Source organism: Aquarana catesbeiana, linkage group LG02 (assembly GCF_042186555.1).
Source record: "Aquarana catesbeiana isolate 2022-GZ linkage group LG02, ASM4218655v1, whole genome shotgun sequence".
In the NCBI taxonomy this organism is placed as follows: Eukaryota; Metazoa; Chordata; class Amphibia; order Anura; family Ranidae; genus Aquarana; species Aquarana catesbeiana.
Window position 1 is genome coordinate 32,088,257 of NC_133325.1, and position 18,424 is coordinate 32,106,680.

General features: G+C 41.4%; 1 protein-coding gene across 1 annotated transcript; it reads left to right on the top strand.

Moving 5' to 3' along the window:
* Positions 1-671: 671 nt before the first annotated feature.
* LOC141129686 (olfactory receptor 1L6-like) lies at positions 672-1,702 on the top strand. Its single transcript, XM_073617781.1, has one exon. It carries the CDS (start codon positions 770-772, stop codon positions 1,700-1,702), a length of 933 nt encoding a protein of 310 aa, XP_073473882.1. The 5' UTR covers positions 672-769.
* The last annotated feature ends 16,722 nt before the right edge of the window (positions 1,703-18,424 follow it).

The following is an 18,424-nucleotide window of genomic DNA, read 5'->3' on the forward strand; positions in this document are numbered from 1 at the left end:
AGCTATATTTGTGGGAAAAAAAGGACGTCAATTTTGTTTGGGTGTAACGTCGCACGGCCGCGCAATTGTCAGTTAAAGCAACGCCGTGCCAAATCGCAAAAAGGTCAGGGGTGAAGCGGTTAAATCTGGCCTGTTGGAGGGTCCTGAGGACAGGAGTTGAGAACCACTGCTCTATAGTCCTGGGTCTCTCTATATTGCAACCAGTGACTGGCTTTTGTGGTCATTGTCTCAAGCCTAATGCACTGTGACTAGTGGTCTCACTATCTAATAATAAGACAGGAGAGGGAGGCCACAGCCAATGACAATAGAATCAGAATACTTTATAAACCCAAAGGGAAATGATTAAATGAGACATGAGTTACATTACAGAACTTCTTGGGCTTCAGGGGTCCCCAGGCACTTTCTTGGACTTCAGAACTTGGAAGTACCTGCAGTTTAGGGAGACTTGAAGTGTACTTTTTGTTTTTGGTCCATTAGTTCACTTTAATGTCACTGCATAAGGCACAACGATGATGTAATGTAAAAATGTAGCTACAAATGTGGATAGATTTTCCAAAGAAACTGCATATTGCTGATAAGACAGATTGTTTCCTAAGTGTTTAATGCATTTTCAAAGAGTAAAATTAAAAAAAAAAACATAATGTAAAATACTGTACCCAATGTCCATTATCAGGAATGGCAAAACAGAGAAATCTGCAAATACAACAACAAGTAGAATCAGATTATATGAATTTGGTATGATCACAAAGAACATTTTAGATCATAAGTGATGGATACAGTAAATCTCACATCCGGCTTTATTCTTCTGGCCTTCTCAGACCTTCACTACAACCATGCTGTTCTCTTCTCCACCCTTCTGGTCATATACTCCCTCACATGGACTGCTAACTTACTTTTAATAAGTTCTATTATACTTTCTGCACAGTTGCACACACCAATGTACTTTTTCTTAGGGAACCTGTCAGTAGTGGACATCTCCTTCTCAACAGTGTCGGTTCCCAAGCTTCTCTCCTGCATTCTTCGAGAAGGAACCTCCATCTCCTTCCTTGGCTGTTTCCTGCAGATGTACTTCTTTGTGCTTCTGGGCACCAATGAAAGTCTTCTCTTGTCAGTCATGGCATTTGATCGATATTTGGCTGTTTGTATACCCTTACGCTACGTATCATTGATGAATGATAGAGTTATGAACATGATGAATATCAGTTGCTGGATGGCATCATCTCTGCATTCATTATTGCACACTTATATTCTGTCACAATTAAAATACTGCGTGGACAGACTGGTCCACCACTTCTTCTGTGATGTGACATCACTCATCAAGCTGTCTTGCTCCAGTACCACCTTAGCTGAACTCCTAATATACACCGAAGGTTCTATGGTTATTACTATTCCATTCCTTTTTATACTTATTTCCTATGTGCGCATTGCATTGTCTATAGTAAAAATAAAGACCAGCAGTAGCCGAAGCAAAGCCTTTTCCTCCTGTTCTTCTCATCTCATGGTCATATCCTTGTTCTATGGCACCGTAATATTCATTTACATCCGCCCATCATCTAACTACTCCTCCCAGTATGATCGCATTGTTAGCATGGCTTACACTATCATTACTCCTATGTTAAATGCTTTTATTTACAGCCTTAGGAACCAAGATGTTAAACAGGCTATGAAGAAACTCATCATCCAAGGCTTTTCTCATAGCTAAGCTAAAAAAAATGTCTGTTCATGTTCTCTGATACTGAGTAGAATTTGTATTACTTACACATTCCCCATTACCCTGTTTCCCCGAAAATAAGACCTAGCGTGATCCTCAGTGATGGCTGCAATATAAGCCCTACCCCCTAAATAAGCCCTAGTTAAAGTCCTTGTAGGTCTTATTTTCAGGGTAGGGCTTATTTTTGGGGAAACAGGGTAGGGCTTATTTGGGGGGTAGGGCTTATATTGCAGCCATCACCGAAAATCACGCTAAGTCTTATTTTGGGGGAAACAGGGTATCTCTAAACTAGTTTATTTTGTTGAGAAGGATTTTGGAATTTACCATAATCACATTGCTTTTTGCATCTGCAAAACTGACTTTCTAATCCTCCCCTGTAAAACTTTCCTGTCCATTCAAACATTAAAGTGGAACTTTACTCTCCCAATCAACATTGATTATTTTTAATCCTCATGCTGCTAGCATTAGTGAATAGATAGGAATGAATATCATATTTATTTGCTTTACATTTTTTTTTTTTACATTTCTTGTTACTTCTTGGTTTCTTGCCTAGGCATACATCCCAGGAGTCTTCAGGAGAAGGGGAGGAAGGATTTTCTCATCTAAGCACACACTCCTGCATGCATGCTTGAGCTAAGGGCAGATGGATTCCAGGAAGTTAATGCTGCATGAATCATTTGCCCTGACTCAAGATGGCCACGGCCAGAGGTGCCGGGGGGGGGGGTTCAAAGTGATTTCTCAGCAAAATAAACCACAGAGACATGGATGGATTGGGTAGGGGTTTGCTTTGAATATTAAAGATGAATTAAAGTGGCTGTACACCTAGTTACACCACTTTTACCTACAGGTAAAAGGCTTACTTGTAGGTACTGGAAATATCTCCTAAACCTGCACGGTTTAGGAGATATTTACCATATATGCACTGAAGAAAGGGCACGATCATTGTTTCTAAATGGCCCATGCCTTGACCGGCGGCTTCAGCACGCATGCATGGGAGTGACGTCACACGACTCCGGCCAATCACAGAGCCAGAGTCCACAGCCCTGGAAGGAAAAGGGGTGAAGATGGAAGCGGCCATTAGCGGGGGCTTCATTTGCAGTTAAGTGCAACATAATGGGCTAGTGTGCGATGCATACTAGCCCATTATGCTTTTACTTCACAGAGGAAAAAAGAGGAAGTAAAACCCATCAGGGTTTACTTACTCTTTAAATAGTGTTTTTGGATTGTGGTGCTCAGATGCAGTGAAGATCCGCTTTAAGCTTGACCGCCTACATCTCAGATTTCCAGCTAGACCTTTATCTCCAACCAATGCTCTTCTAACATGGATTGTTCTAGAATGGACATCTCAGAGCTACTATCCAGGTCAAAACATTTATGTTACACTCAAGTATCTCACAGTGTACAAAATTATTACCTAGACCAAAATTTCTCAACCAAAGTTCTAAAACCATTGTTGACAACACAATGAACATCTTGAACTAAAGCATATTTCCCCAACATCTGCCATTACAATACCTCCCACAACTGGCACCATAGACACCTAAACATTGACTTTCATAACTTCTTGCAGAACTGATATTTTAGGATTACCAGATAGCACTTTTCAAGCAGCTCTGACATAAAGTGGAGTAGAAATGAAGTGATTCAATGCACCTGAGTAGGAGGCTTTATTGAGATCGGCACATTACAGCAGAGGAAAAGTCTTAATATGTTTTGCACAAACTCGCTTAATCATAAGACTAAAAAACTCCAGACAAGGACCATGGTTATTTTTCTCTATTTGTCCTATCAAAAGAAAAGCAACTCAAGATTGTTTAAAACCAACAACCAATCACAGAAAGTTGATCTCCAGTGAACCTTTCCTTACTCATTTACTTATACTGAGAAATTGTCTCTCCTGAATAGTCACTTTTAGATGAAAAGTGCAGCGATGCCCGACCATTGGATGGATGAATCAGGTTGGTGCCCACTTCACATCCTTTTATACTTGCATAGCTGCCTACCAATCTATTCAGGCAGGTGTGGATGGACAGGACATATCGAGAGTTTCCAGGCTGTCATTCAGCTTTTGCAGTCATTGATGGATGGTACAGGCCAGAAGTCTGTATAGCCTGGGTCCTCCCACTGCAGAAGAATGCTTCGGAGGGGCATTTACATGATCAGTCGCCACAGGTAAGGGGGACATTGTGGCCATCAGTCTTATGAAACAGAAATCAGGGTGATTAACCCCAAAAAGGAGAATTTATGACAAGGGAAATATTCTTTGGCTGCTTCAGTAATTGAACAGTTGAATATTTACTTAAAATTGCAAAGTAGGAGATCTCATTCATAAAAGAGCTTTTACATTTCTTCCCAGAGTTCAGCTTTAACCATAACTAACGTGTGGCAACAGCAATCCATTGATAAAAGCAACTTTTTCAGCATTCTATTACTAGCACATTTTGAGAAAATTACCTTAGAACGAAGCCCTCCATTGCCATGATGTCACCGCTTAGAGGGCTGACATCTTTCACCGGCTTTCCTTCCGGGTTTGCTTCCTCCGGCTACATGAGTGGCCGGGAGCGTGATGACTTCACTCTTGCACATGCACGCGGGAGCCCCCATTTCCAGCACGGGATCTGAAGGTCCAGCACTGGTCTGGTGATGTCATTGGCTACATGCACTCTGAATATTTCCTAAACTGTGCAAGATTAGGAGATATTCACAGTACCTACAGGTAAGCCTTAATATAGGCTTACTTGTAGGTACAAGTGGTGTAACAGAGTTTACTGTCATTTTAACAGGTACAAATAAACATTACACTATACCTTACTACTTCAATATAACATATCTTACTCAAGGACATTTATGAGGTCAGGTTCTGATGTTTGGATGCGAAGACCTGGCTCACAATGGTTGTTCCAATTTATCCCAAAGGTGATCAGTAGGGTTGAGGTCAGGGCTCAGTGCAGGACATGAGTTCCTCCATACCAAACTGGTCAAACCATGTCTATATGGTGATGGCTTTGTACAAAGGGGCTCAATCATGCTGGAACAGAAAATAGCCTTCCATAAACTGCTACTGCAAAAGATGTCTAAAATGTCTTTGTATGCTGTAGCATTAGCTATGAAAATATGGAACTCAATCATTTGGAGGGGTGCCCACATCATTTTGCCATTATAGCATTTCTATTGATATTGATTACGGTTCAAATCATTATCATATTCAAAATAATTAAACTTTTCTGGAGAAAAAACAAACCATGATAATTTGTAATTAAATGATAATAATGATAATTAAATTATTATAATTTTTATTATTCATAACAATCCTCCTTGTTAAGTAAAAACGCAAGAGAATTCGGAAAACATAATTAAGAAAAGCAACACTCCCAGTTCTCTGAAATGATGAAGCCGTGTATTATATATGGTATATAGGGAGTTGTCCATGATTAGCAGATCTCTGTCTTGCTCCATACACTGGTAAGTGACCCTGGGAATCCAATATGGGTTAAAGAAATAGATGCATTACTGAAAAGTACTAGTGCCCCCCCCCCCTCCCCCCCTCCCCCATTATTAATGAAGCATTAGACTCAGATCTTTACACCAAAGAATGGGCTTCACAGGCTGGAACAGGGAAAATGATGAACTATTGCAACTCATCTAAACTGACTGGTAGAATTGTACTGCTGGTATGTCAAAAATAAAAAAAAGCACAGATTTTTTTCTCTTTTTTTCTAGAAAAATTTTATGTCACCTTTATGGAAGCCTAACGATGGCCTGTTGGTTCTCTTGCACATAAGAAGAGAAAATAATAAGAGGCCTTTATTGCCATTGCAAAAGACATACAACAACATTTTTGTGAGCCAATAGCTTCTTCCAGTCATTCCTCACAGGACTGTTTTGTTCAAACTCTAAATTTGCAAAAAATGGATCAATACAAAACCACTTTAAAATATACAAATTCCCAATGCTAAAGGCTGCATAGAGTACTGGAAAATATTGTAAAGAAAAAAAAAAAAAAGAACTTTCCAATGGGTGGCAAACAGGAGACAAGAAATAAAATCTCAGTGAAGTTGTAGTGTATCCGTTGCACTTTTTTTCAATTATTTTTATGAAGTTCTTATACACATATAAAACCTTCTATATCGTTCCAAAGACACATATACAAAACATTCAAGAAAAATTCAAAAACACACAAAAGAATATACAAAAACACATAAATGGATCTATCCTATAGCACACACCTCTCTGAAGGCCAAAGTTTAAAAAAAAATGGAAATATTACACCCTTAACCCCCCTCGCACTCTCTACAGCCTTGCCCAAACTTGGTGTAGGGTACCATAGTGAATTGGTACCACCAAGCAATAACAACAAACTAAAGATCTTCAGCACATCTTGGTATAGTGATAATCTTGTTCTTTAGCCACATAAAACAACAGGCAGCACAAGCCATTGGCTCCTACTGCTGTCATTTAAATTCTGTGAGGAAGGAATGGGAGGGGTACCCATGCTGTGTGTGTCTATGGACACAGACCAGCTTGGCAGTGTGTCCACATATGTGCTTCCATAGGAAACGGCTTCTTATGGGGGCACACAGAGAAAGGTGGAGTAGACACCAACGGCGGGGGACCCCAGAATAGGAAATGAGAGGCCGCTCTGCGCAATATCATTGCACAAAGAAGGTAAGTATAACATGTTTATTATTTTAATAAGAACATTTTTTTAAAAAAACTAAGCGCTATATTTACTCCATCCTACCCTTCTCAACTTAACTTTTTCTGATGATTTATTTTTTTTCATTTTTTTTAACCATAATATTTAAAAGTTTTTATTATTTGTATTAATTTTGTAATTTGTTTTTTTTAGTGATGCATTAAACATAATTTAATTTAATTTGTAAATACCTTCTCCATGTTTTGTACCAAATAATATTATAATAATATAATAAAATAAAAAATAAAAAAATTTACATTTCAAGGCAGATCACCAATTCTGTATCTATTTTTTTTTTTTTTTAAGATTAGCATGAAAATCTGAAGCTGTTTTGCTTGAAGCCTCAGCAAAACTTGCATCCCTTCCAACAATTTTATTTTCAGATGAGGCATATTATAATGAAAAGTATGTAGGCAAAGAACAAATAAAGAATTAATAAGCAAAAAATGATTGGTTAAACTGAGAAGTGCTTTTTCTTACCACTACTTTTTACTGGCTTTTCAAAATTACAAATTAAATATTTAACACGCTAGATGAATGGTTTGGTCCTGTAAAACACTTTTTTATATAACACCTATTTTTTTTTAGTTGTCTACACATCAAAGCAAAATGAGGGACAAAGGAGGGTAAGTTCTTCATTTCATCTCAGAATCGGAGAGCAAGGGACAATAAATGGGACCCAGTCACAGGCTGGAGGTGAACAAGCTTTAATCATTAGTTGCAAAAAGTGGGCTGTGCTTTCTAGAAAGCTGTAAAAAAAATAAAAATAAAATAAAAATGGGCTTTATGAGCATCTCAAGCTTTAAACACACGATTGAAATTCAAGTATAGGTGATGTTTGTTTCTGTCCAGCCAGTCCTGATTTTTACAGCTTGCTAGGCAGAACCCACTTTTCTTTACTGCAACTAAGAAATACAGCTTTGACACTTTCAGACCCACTACCTGTTATTGGATGATGGCTCAGTGTGTTGAAAAAACAAGATTTACCATCCATAATCCTTATAGGGAACAATTTATTTGATCGCCAAGACAAACAAAGAAAAATAAACAAAAATGGCAACCACCCCAATTTATAATTAGCTTTTAGAGTAAGGTACACATGGAAGCACTTTTTTTTTCACTAGCTGGTAGGCAGGCCTGGACTGGCCATAGGGCTCACTGGACATTGGCCCAGTGTGCCTTGGTTGTCAGGCTGCATGTCTCAAGGTCGGGACCAGGGCTAATGCAGGGTGATGTGCTGTGATGGTATGCTGTGAGTGCTGAGCGGTGAGGCCGGAGGTGCTGGAGTGGTGAGCGGCTGGGCAGTGAAACTGTGAGGCTGGATTGGACCAGGAGGAGAGCGGCATCACAGTGGGTGTTCAGTGGACATCTTGACTGTGACTGTGAGTGCTGGAGGAGAGTGGGGATCGTGGATGATGGAGAGGATATCCCCGCTGGAGAAGAGAAGATCGCAGCTTGAGGAGAGGAGATCATGGCAGGAGGAGAGGGAATCGGGGCTGGAGGAGAGGGAATCAGGGCTGGAGGAGAGGAGATCACGGCTAGAGTAGAGGGGAGATTTAGGCTGCAGGAGAGTGAGTGGGCATTGCAGTCGGAGCCTTGTGGACATCTCTCCCTTGCATTGACATAGAGAAGGTGGTGAAGAAGGCAGCACCTCCAGGGGTGAGTGCAGCAAGAGTTGGAGGGATGCAGCAGACAGCTGTAGTGGTCCCACCGATGCAGAAGGAGCAGTGACTGTGGGTATAGGATTGGGTATATGGGATTGTATGATATTTTTTATTTTATTTTTTATTTTTTTTAATGGTTGAACTAGATGGACTTGTGTCTTTTTTCAACCTGACTATGTAATTATGTGACCATCGCCGCTGTGGAGGTTTGTTGGAGATCATGTTCCTCTGTGCATTTAAGTTATATAGCAGAGATGTCAGGCCTGAACTAGTACCAGGATATTGGGGTGGAGAGCTAAATTGCATGGGGAGTGGGGCACTGATAAACTGCACTGAAGGGAACTAATAAGCTTCATTGATGTGATGCACTGATAGGCGGCACTGATGGGCACTGATAGGCACTGATGGGGCTGCACTGATAATCAGAGCAAGGGGGCATGGTTCCTGTAGCACTGGGGCTGCTCAGTCTAAAATGCTTGGGCCTATTTTTTGTCCCAGTAAGGGCCTGCTGGTAGGTGTGTGGGGAAAAGTACAATGAAAAGGAAATTTGATCAAATTAGCTCTGTATATGATGGTACGTGACTGTGCTGGTGAACAGCATCATTGTAGTATTACTGTATCACAGTCTTAATGCCGATACGCATATAAATATATAATAAAATTAATTAGCAAAACAAAAGAGTGTAAAGTACCTGGCACAAACAGTTTGCACCCATGTGTCCTCAAAGTGTTAAGATCACTTAATTATAATCCATTATTTCCTAAATTTAGAGATTTTTTTTTACTAGCTGCATGATGCTAATGGCCTGGTAGAAAAGCAAAATGGTGCTTCATAATTCAACAGGATTACATATTCTGGCCTTATATTGTGGGGGTTCTTAGGAAAGAACATAGAATAAACTACAAATAAAATAATAGACAACATTCATCTATGGAGGACAGATTTTGTAACATTTTCTCGCTATTTATAAGGTAGTAAACAGAATATTGGATGGAGGGGCTATATAATAAAATGTAGTCCTTGCAGATCTCTCTCATTTTTAAGCAGACCTAGATGTGCTGAATGGTTGGGTAACTACATGGCAAATGGGGCTCAGTGTTAAATACTGTAAACCTGGATAAACATTTGTGCGCTAAAAATATGCAAGAGGACTTGTAGTAACAGATGCATAGGAAAAAAATATTTTACTCCCAATCAAAGCCTTTCTACCTCCCTATCTTCAGCATTCAGTACAGTTGTGGGCACCAATGCAAAAAATAAAACTACTTTAAAGTCTAAATATGAGATGAGAGTGTTATATAGACACTTTATATAGAATTAGGGGCCTGTAACATATAGTTGTAGGCAGGTGCAGTTCGGCCTCCCTGCACAGGCTGCGCTACTCAGCAGCTGCCATGCAGACAGAGCAGAGGACAGGGGGAACTCATGATCCTTTGAGGCCTCTATAGGTGTCATCAGGAGAGCAACTGTCTGATTGGACTCTGCTTCCCTTGATGATCTCAACGGCCATCTTTAATGTGAGCAATGCTAATAAATAACATTGCTCCACTTTAGTTGGCTTGCTTTTGGAAGGTGGCCAGGTTAGGGACAGGAACCCGCTGGTCAGGGACAGTATGTCTAGCAAAGAGAAAGGTTCCAGTTGAGGAGGAACAGATTAGGGACTGCTCACCTGTGTCACGTGCCGTGTGTGCCATCTGCTCTGTCAGATGTTGTCGGGCATCATAAGCTTTTTTTGAGTATCCTCTGCAAACTCTCTGTAAGTGCTGCTGGGCCAGTTTGGCTGTGTTACACAGACTCTGTTGCCACCTTGTCAAAACATTAATGTTAATACACTTTACTGCAATCCTTGGACTCCTTGTGCATTCTCTCCTCTACAAATAGCTAAACGCTTAGCCGCCCCACCAACATGCTGAAAAGCTGTGTGTGTGTGTGGGGGGGGGGGGTTATCATTCCCTCCACTCAGGTCTCAAATTACACTTAACTCCTTGCTCTATACTGTTCAGTGAGTGACTTCAGAATTCCACTCCCTGCCTTATTCCCTCCCCCCTGCCCTCTGATTAAATTCTGTACTTTGAATGGCTGTAGAAAAGAGGGTGGTGCAGATAAACACGTAAAACATATGGTAAATGGAAGGTAAAAGAGGCTTTGGGACTTTAAATATACCTCTAATGTCACTTAAGTATGATTCAACAGAACAGAAAAGTTAATAAAAAAACACAATTTTATTAAATACAGTATAGTTTAAAACCATATAGACATTAGATTAACCACAAAGGCAAGCAATCTGTGTCCTTCAAATGAGGTCTACGCTTTTTGCAGATAAACTGCTTCTTCAGGACCTGCAAAGGTTTTTGTATGTTCAGAGAGCTTGTTCCCAATCATAAAAAACAAATTTACAGAAAAAAAAAACAGAGAAAGCAATAAAAAAAACTAAAAAATCACATTAACATGTTCCATAGGTACAGGACTGGTCAAATTTTACATTAAATAGGCAGATATATCAGTACCAACTGAAAAGAAAAATATATATATATATTTTATATAGGTTTATATATTCCTCATGTATGATATAAACAGAAAAAAAAAAACACAAAAAGCCCATATCAATTAATATTGTAAAATCTCTTACCCTTAAAAGGATAAGGTATGATGCAGAGGTATACGGGGAAGAGTCAATAGCTTTCCATGCCTGCCGACCCATAGGAGGATATCCCTCGGGTATATAGTGTATACACCAAACAATAGTCCAAAAGTATGGCTTCTTATGTGGGCTATACCCACTTTTTATGTTTAACAATAGATGACCATCAACTGGCAGGGTCTCTGATCGGTATAAATTGAATTATTTCCATCTATTATCAGATTTGTTTACCTGTCTTACCCATTCCCTCTATTTAAGACCCTGGACTATAATTGCACACCAGCCCACTTGTCAAAATCTATCCATCTAGGATAAGGGTGAGTGAGGCTTCTATAGACTATGCTGCGCTAAGCCTAAACCGTCACCTACATAATATCCTTACAGCCATTTCTGCCTTTGTCTATATAGCTTGGACTTTTGGACTATTGTTTGGTGTTTGTGTTTTTTTTTCTGTTTATATCATACATAAGAAATGTATAAACCTATATGAAATATATATATATATATATATATATATATTTTTTTTTTTTCTTTTTTGTTGTTACTGATATATCTACATATATCATGTAAAATATGACCAGCCCTGTACCTATGGAACATGCCAATGTGATAGTTTATATTGTTTGTTCATTGCTTTCTCTATTCCTTTTTCTGTAGATTTGTTTTTTTAAATTTTTTTAATCAAAAATAACTTTTATTGAGCATAAAAGAAAAGATACAACAAGACACGGATACGGTTAGTGCAACTTGCACTACAATTACGGATTAGTCCAATTGACATATAATGCACACAAAACATTGGAAATAACAGAGTACTTTCAGTGCATGTAGACAGTTGGTCGGTAATGTGGGGAGACAGGTCTACACAGAGCAGTACAGCTAGCTATGGAGTGGGAGAAACCCAGTGATGAGGGGATCAAGGGAGAGGTTGGTGGAACCAGCCCAGTCAGCTTATGCGTCAGCTCCTTGTATCACTGGTTGAGGTGTCTTCAAGCCATCTGTCCCAAATTTTGTGGAATTTGTCTGGGCAGCCCCTGTGTATGTATATTATTTTTTTATACGATAGGGTGGTATTGACTGCTCTGATCCACTGTTGTAGGGTGGGAGGAGCCCCCCTTAGCCATGTTTTGGCAATCTGCAGCCTGGCAAGGAATAGCGTTTCTTGTAAAAAAGTATTCAAGTATTTTTCGCTTTCAGAGAGCGAGAGGAGCCCTAACAAACATTGGCGGGGGCATAGGGTTATTGCGGAGCCCATGCGATCATGTAGAAACTTTACCACTTGGGTCCAAAACCCTTGCATGGAGGGACAAGCCCATATTAGGTGAAAAAAGGAGGCTGTGCAGTGTCCACAATTCGGGCAGTTCGGGTTGTGGTCCTGTCTGTATTTGGATATGCGGCGTGGGGTTAGGTATGATCTATGAAGCATATATAGATGGGAGAGACGATCAGAGAGTTTAGGAGAGACTGCTTTACAATTGGCAAGGGCCTCCTCCCAATCCTCATCCGTCAAGCTGCCTAGGTCTGACTCCCAGCGCAGCTTTAACTAGTGAGTAACGGCATCAGCAGCAGGTCTCATAAGGTAGGTGTAGAATTGGGAAATCAATTTTTTGGAGTCCTTTCCCATAATTATATCTACTGGAAGTGGGATCTCAAGGGCTGGGATAGGGCTGCCAAACTGCGTGTTGAGCACGTGTCGAATTTGGAGGTAGCGAAAGAGCATGTGGTTTGGTAAGGCAAAGTCGTCTTTAAGTGTTTGAAAAAGTTTGACCATCCCATGGGCTACAACTTGTGTTAAATATATGATGCCCTTGGAAACCCAGAGACTGCGATCAGGGAGAGAGGTGAGTTCAGGGAGGTTGGGGTTATCCCATAAAGGGGTGTGGGAGTGCAGAGAGGGTGCTTGACCAATGCGCATAGCTGCACGCCAAATTTTACAATGATGTGTTAGCATTGGTCCCCCATTACCAGTGTGGGTCGAGTCGCGGGGCTCGCAAAATAGGATCTGAAAGGGGTGTGAAATCGTGCCAGAGGACTGTGGGCATACCATTTGAGTGTAGCGGACTTTATCTGAGAGATTGAGATGGAAGAAGTGGGAGAGTTGAGCCGCTATGTAATAGATGTAGAGATCGGGGAGTGCAGTGCCTCCCAGGTCAGTTGGACACTTCAAAACCTTCCATGACAATTTGTGACGGGAGGATCCCCATACAAAAGTATTGAGGATAGATTCCATTGCTTTAAATATGCGCTGGGGAAGATGTACTGGGGACTGCCAGAATATATACAGTAATTTGGGAAGGAGGACCATCTTTACAAGATTAATGCAACCCATGACCCCAAGGGGAAGCCTAGACCACACCTGTGTTTTGAGTTTTAGAGTGTTGAATAATGGTTCAATATTAAGTGCTATAAAGTCGAGGATTGAGTGAGAGATGTGTATACCTAAATATTTAATGATGCTTGCTCTGACTAATGGGAGGGTGGCCTGTTCGGACGTAGGAGCACACAAGTCTAAGGGGAGGATTTGGGATTTAGCCCAGTTTATCTGAAGCCCGGAGTACATACCAAATGTTGTGATTACATGCAGAGCTGCCTGAAGTGAGGGACCTGCGTCGGCTAAGTACAGAAGCATATCATCAGCGTAGAGGCTTATCACCTCAGTTAGACCGCCGTTGCGAAGACCTTTGATGTCTGGGTCGGACCTAAGTGCTATCGCAAGAGGTTCGACTGCAAGGGCATATAGCATAGGTGAAATGGGACAGCCCTGTCTCGTGCCGCGCGATAATGGAAAGGAGGGGAATAGTCTACCATTCACCTGAATACGTGCTGTGGGGGCATAATAAAGTAGCTGAAGCCATTTTATAAACTTTGGGCCAAAGCCAAATTTTTTGAGGCATTCCCATAAATAGCTCCACTCTACTGAATCGAACGCTTTAGCAGCGTCGAGACTGACCACTACTCTACTGCCGGTGTTTGTGTGCTGGGATTGGAGATTCATGTGGAGCCGCCGAAGGTTAAAAGCCGTGTCTTTATCTGGCATAAAGCCTGTCTGATCAGGGTGTATTAGACTGGAGATCACCTTGTTGAGACGTAGGGCTAGGATTTTGGCAAGTATTTTGACATCAAGTTGGAGGAGGGATATGGGCCTATATGATTCAGGAAGTGAAGGGTCTTTACCTGGTTTAGGTATAAGGACAATGAGGGCTTCGTTCATGGATTTTGGAAGGGTGTTAGCATTGAATATATGTTTGTATAGTTTACTTAATCTGGGGATTAGGGTGTCGCCGAATTGCTTGTAAAACTTGAGGGGGAGTCCGTCGGAGCCAGGGGCTTTGGATGTAGGGACAGAGCCTCTGCAATGCATTCAACGGTTATGGGTGCTTCCAGTTGGGCAGTTTGTGATGGCGAGAGTGTGGGAAATTCTATGGCTTGTAGGAATTCTATAAGCTCAGCTTGGGTACGGTGGGAGGTGGAGGTGTATAGTCTTGAGTAAAAGGACCTGAACTCTTCTGCAACCTGGTTGGGGTCTGTAATTTTGACCCCGGAGGCCGTCTGAAGGGAGACCACCACTGGGGATTTATGTTCGAGGTGAGCCATGTAGGCAAGGAGCCTACCAGCTCTCTCGCCGTGTTCATAGACACGTTGCTTGCTAAAGAAAATGCCCTGTTTGGCCTTTTCAAAGTGTAGTTGGTTTGTGAGTTTGGACTGTTTGTGTACCAGAGAGGCGTTTGCAGCCGAGGGGTTGTTCTGGAAAGACTGCTCTAAAGTATGGAGATGTTCCTCCGCCTGACATATAAGTTGTTTGGATGTGGCCTTATGCCGGTTAATTCGCGTGGAGAGAACCATGCGAGCGTGCATCTTAAAAACCTCCCATGTGGATCCAGTCAGGGCAGTGCCATCGTTCGTGCAAAAATAATGTTCCCACTCGCGCTGGAGACCGTCCAAATCAGGAAGGATGGTGAGCCAAAACGGGTTCAGCCTCCAGACCCGAGTGATAGAAGGAGATGGCATCCGCAGCCTGATCCAATAGGGAGAGTGGTCGGATAGCACCCTGGCATCAAATCCCGCCTCAGTCAAATGAAGGAGGAGGGAAGGAGTTAGAAAAATGTAATCTATGCGGGACATTGATGATCTGGAGGGGGTGAAGCATGAGAAGCGTTGTTGTGTTGGGTGTAAATGTCTCCAGGTGTCTGTAAGGGCAAATTCTGTGAGAAATTTCCCAAACCTGGTGGTATGAGTGGTAGGAGGTGTAGGATTAGCAAGACTTATCCTATCAAGGTGTGGAGCTATAACTGCATTAAAGTCCCCTGTCCAGATCGCAGGCACCGAAGGTTATTGAGCCATGAAATCTACGCCCAGCTGTAGCATTGCGAACTGGAATGGGGGAGGGATGTAGAAGGCCAGGAGTAGGAATTCCAACCCCCCCACAGTAACGTGTAGAAACAATGAGCGACCCTGGGGATCAGACTGCAAGTTATGAAGCTGAAATTGCACTGTTTTAGCAACAAGGATTGCAATCCCACGGGAGTTGGAAGTGTGGGGGGCATGGTACATCCAGCCCACCCATGGTTTTTTAAGGCACTTTTGTTTCTGGCCTGTGAGGTGGGTTTCAACAAGGATGAAGATTTCTGCTCGCTGCGATTTTAAGTGTGAAAGAACCGCAGTCCGTTTGGCTCTATCACCTAGGCCCCGGACATTCCAGGTTAGTATTTTAAACGTAGCCATAGCATTGTGGTGAAGGTAGGAAATTGCAGTCTGGTTCCCAGGGGGTCACAAAAGGTGCACAGCATAGCAAACCTTATAAAACAATAGTTAATCATATATACATGAGTGCGGGGCTCCTCTGGAGCACACGGAGCAGTAAAGGAGCTCCAAGTCTGTAACCATGGGGCCCCCACATGGAAGAGGCCTGTAAATTCGTTTTTAGTATTGTGAACAAGCTCTGTGAACATACAAAAACCTTTCTGGGTCCTGAAGAAATGGTATATCCATGAAACGCGTAGCCCTCATTTGAAGGACACAAATTGCTTGCCTTTGTGATGTATCTAATGTTTACAGTATATGGTTTTAAACTATATTTAATAAAATTGTGTTTTTTATTAACTAATACGTTGAACCATACATAAGTGACATTAGGGGTATATTTAAAGTCCCAAGGTCTCCTTTACCTTCCCTTTACTATACATACAGGGGGTCCCCGGGTTACAAACAAGTTAGGGACTGTAGGTTTGTTCTTAAGTTGAATCTGTTTGTAAGTCGGAACAGGTACATTTTTTAAGTGTAGCTCCAGCCAAAAAAAATATTTTTAAGCTTTTTGGATAGCATGGGGAAGGGTTAACACCCCTGTAACATTTGTGCTGCTGTGTGTGCCCTTGTTCAGAAGATTTCACCTCACTTTCTGTCCCAATGACAATTGGATTTTGAAAATTTTGGGTTGTTGTGGAAGCAAGCCTTGGTGATAAAGCATCAGTGAAGGTACCTTTTCCCCAAATTAGCTCTTACAGGAGTGAATTTCCATTCCTAGGGGTAGATTTTCTCTCACTTCCTGTTGTCTCCCTCCGTTTGTAAGTAGGAGTCGTTTGTAAGTCGGATGTTTGTAACTAGGGGACCCCCTGTATTGGGATGATACCCTGAGTCACTCCACCAGTGTATGTGTAAAATTTATACTCCATTTCACACTTACTTTTCTGTTTAAGTAAAACTTACAGTGCATCTGGAAAGTATTCACAGCGCTTCACTTTTTCCACATTTTGTTATGTTACAGCCTTATTCCAAAATGGATTAAATTCATTATTTTCCTCAAAATTCTACAAACAATACCCCATATTGACAAAGTGAAAGAAGTTTGTGTGAAATCTTTGCAAATTTATAAAAAAAAAAAGTCTATGTGATGACACTCAGAATTGAGCTCAGGTGCATCCTGTTTCCATTGATCATCCTTGAAATGTTTCTACAACTTGTTTGGAGTCCACCTGTGGTAAATTCAGTTGACTGGACTTGATTTGTAAAGCCACACACCTGCCTATATAAGGTCCCACAGTTAACAGTGCATGTCAGAGCATAAACCAAGCCATGAAGTCCAAGGAATTGTCTGGAGACCTCAGAGACAGGATTGTATGGGGCTCAGATCTGGGGAAGGGTACAGAAAAATTTCTGCTGCATTGAAGATCCCAATGAGTACAGTGGCCTCCATCATCCATAAATGGAATAAGTTTGCAACCACCAGGACTCTACCTAGAGCAAGCCAGCCGGCCAACCTGAGCAATCAGAGCAGAAGCGCTTTAGTCAAGGAGGTGACCAAGAACCCAATGGTCATTCTGACAGAGCTCCAGCATTTTTCTGTGGAGAGAGGAGAACCTTCCAGAAGAACAACCATCTCTACAGCACTCCACCAATCAGGCCTGTATGGTAGAGTGGCCAGACGGAAGCCACTCCTCAGTAAGAGGCACATGACAGCCTGCCTGGAGTTTGCCAAAAGGACTCTCTGACCATGAGAAGCAAAATTATCTGGTCTGATGAAACAAAGATTGAACTCTTTGGCCTGAATGCAAGCATCATGTCTGGAGGAAACCAGACAATGCTCATCACCTGGCAAATACCATCCCTACAGTAAAGCATGGTGGTTGCAGCATCATACTTTGGGGATGTTTTTCAGCAGCAGGAACTGGGTGACTAGTCAGGATCGAGGGAAAGATGAATGCAGCAATGTACAGAGACAGCCTTGATTTAAACCTAGCGCTATGGCTGTGCACCGACGCATCCCCATCCAACCTGATGGAGCTTGAGAGGTCCTGCAAAGAAGAATGAGAGAAACTGCCCAAAAAATGTTGCCAAGCTTGTAGCATCATACTCAAGTCAAAGTCTTGAGGCTGTAATTGGTGCCAAAGGTGCTTCAACAAAGTATTGAGCAAAGGCTGTGAATACTTATGTACATGGGATGTTTTTGTTATTTATTTTTAATACATTTGGAAAGATTTCAAACAATCTTCTTTCACGCTGTCATTATGGGGTATTGTTTGTAGAATTTTGAGGAAAATAATGCATTTAATCCATTTTGGAATATCGCTGTAACATAACAAAATGTGGAAAAAGTGAAGCGCTGTGAATACTTTCCGGATGCACTGTATGTAGGAGGAATTGATTTATATCTGTGTATCACCTGAGGCTAGTCACTTCACTGGGTATAAGTAAGGGTTTACAACCACCAAGGCAAAGGTACCTCTGGGACTCCCTATAGTCCCGGGTCACTCTATAATGCAACCAGTGGCTGGCTAGCCAAATGCACTGTGACTAGTGGTCTCACTATCTAATAAGGCAGAAGGAGGCGGGCCACAGCTAATGACCACAGAATCAGATGCTGGTTACATCACAGAGCTTCTTATGCTTCAGGTGTCCCCAGGCACGTTCTTTGACTTCAGAACCTGCAGTTTGGATGACTTGAAGTGTACTTTTTGTTTTTGATCCACAAGGATGATGTAATGTAAAAATGTAAATAAAAATGTGGATACATTTTCCAAAGAAGCTGCACCTTGCTGAAAAGACAGATTGTGTCAAAAGGGTTTAATGCATTTATAAGAGTAAAATAAAAAAAGTAATATACAATACTGTTCATTGTCAGGAATGGCATAACAAAGAAATCTGCAAATACAACAACAAGTAGAATCGGATTATGTGAATTTGGAATCATCACAAAGAACGTTTTAGATCATAAGTG

Excerpts from the sequence above, each read along its gene's own strand:
- LOC141129686 (XM_073617781.1), top strand. The coding sequence starts at position 770 with ATGGATACAGTAAATCTCACATCCGGCTTTATTCTTCTGGCCTTCTCA.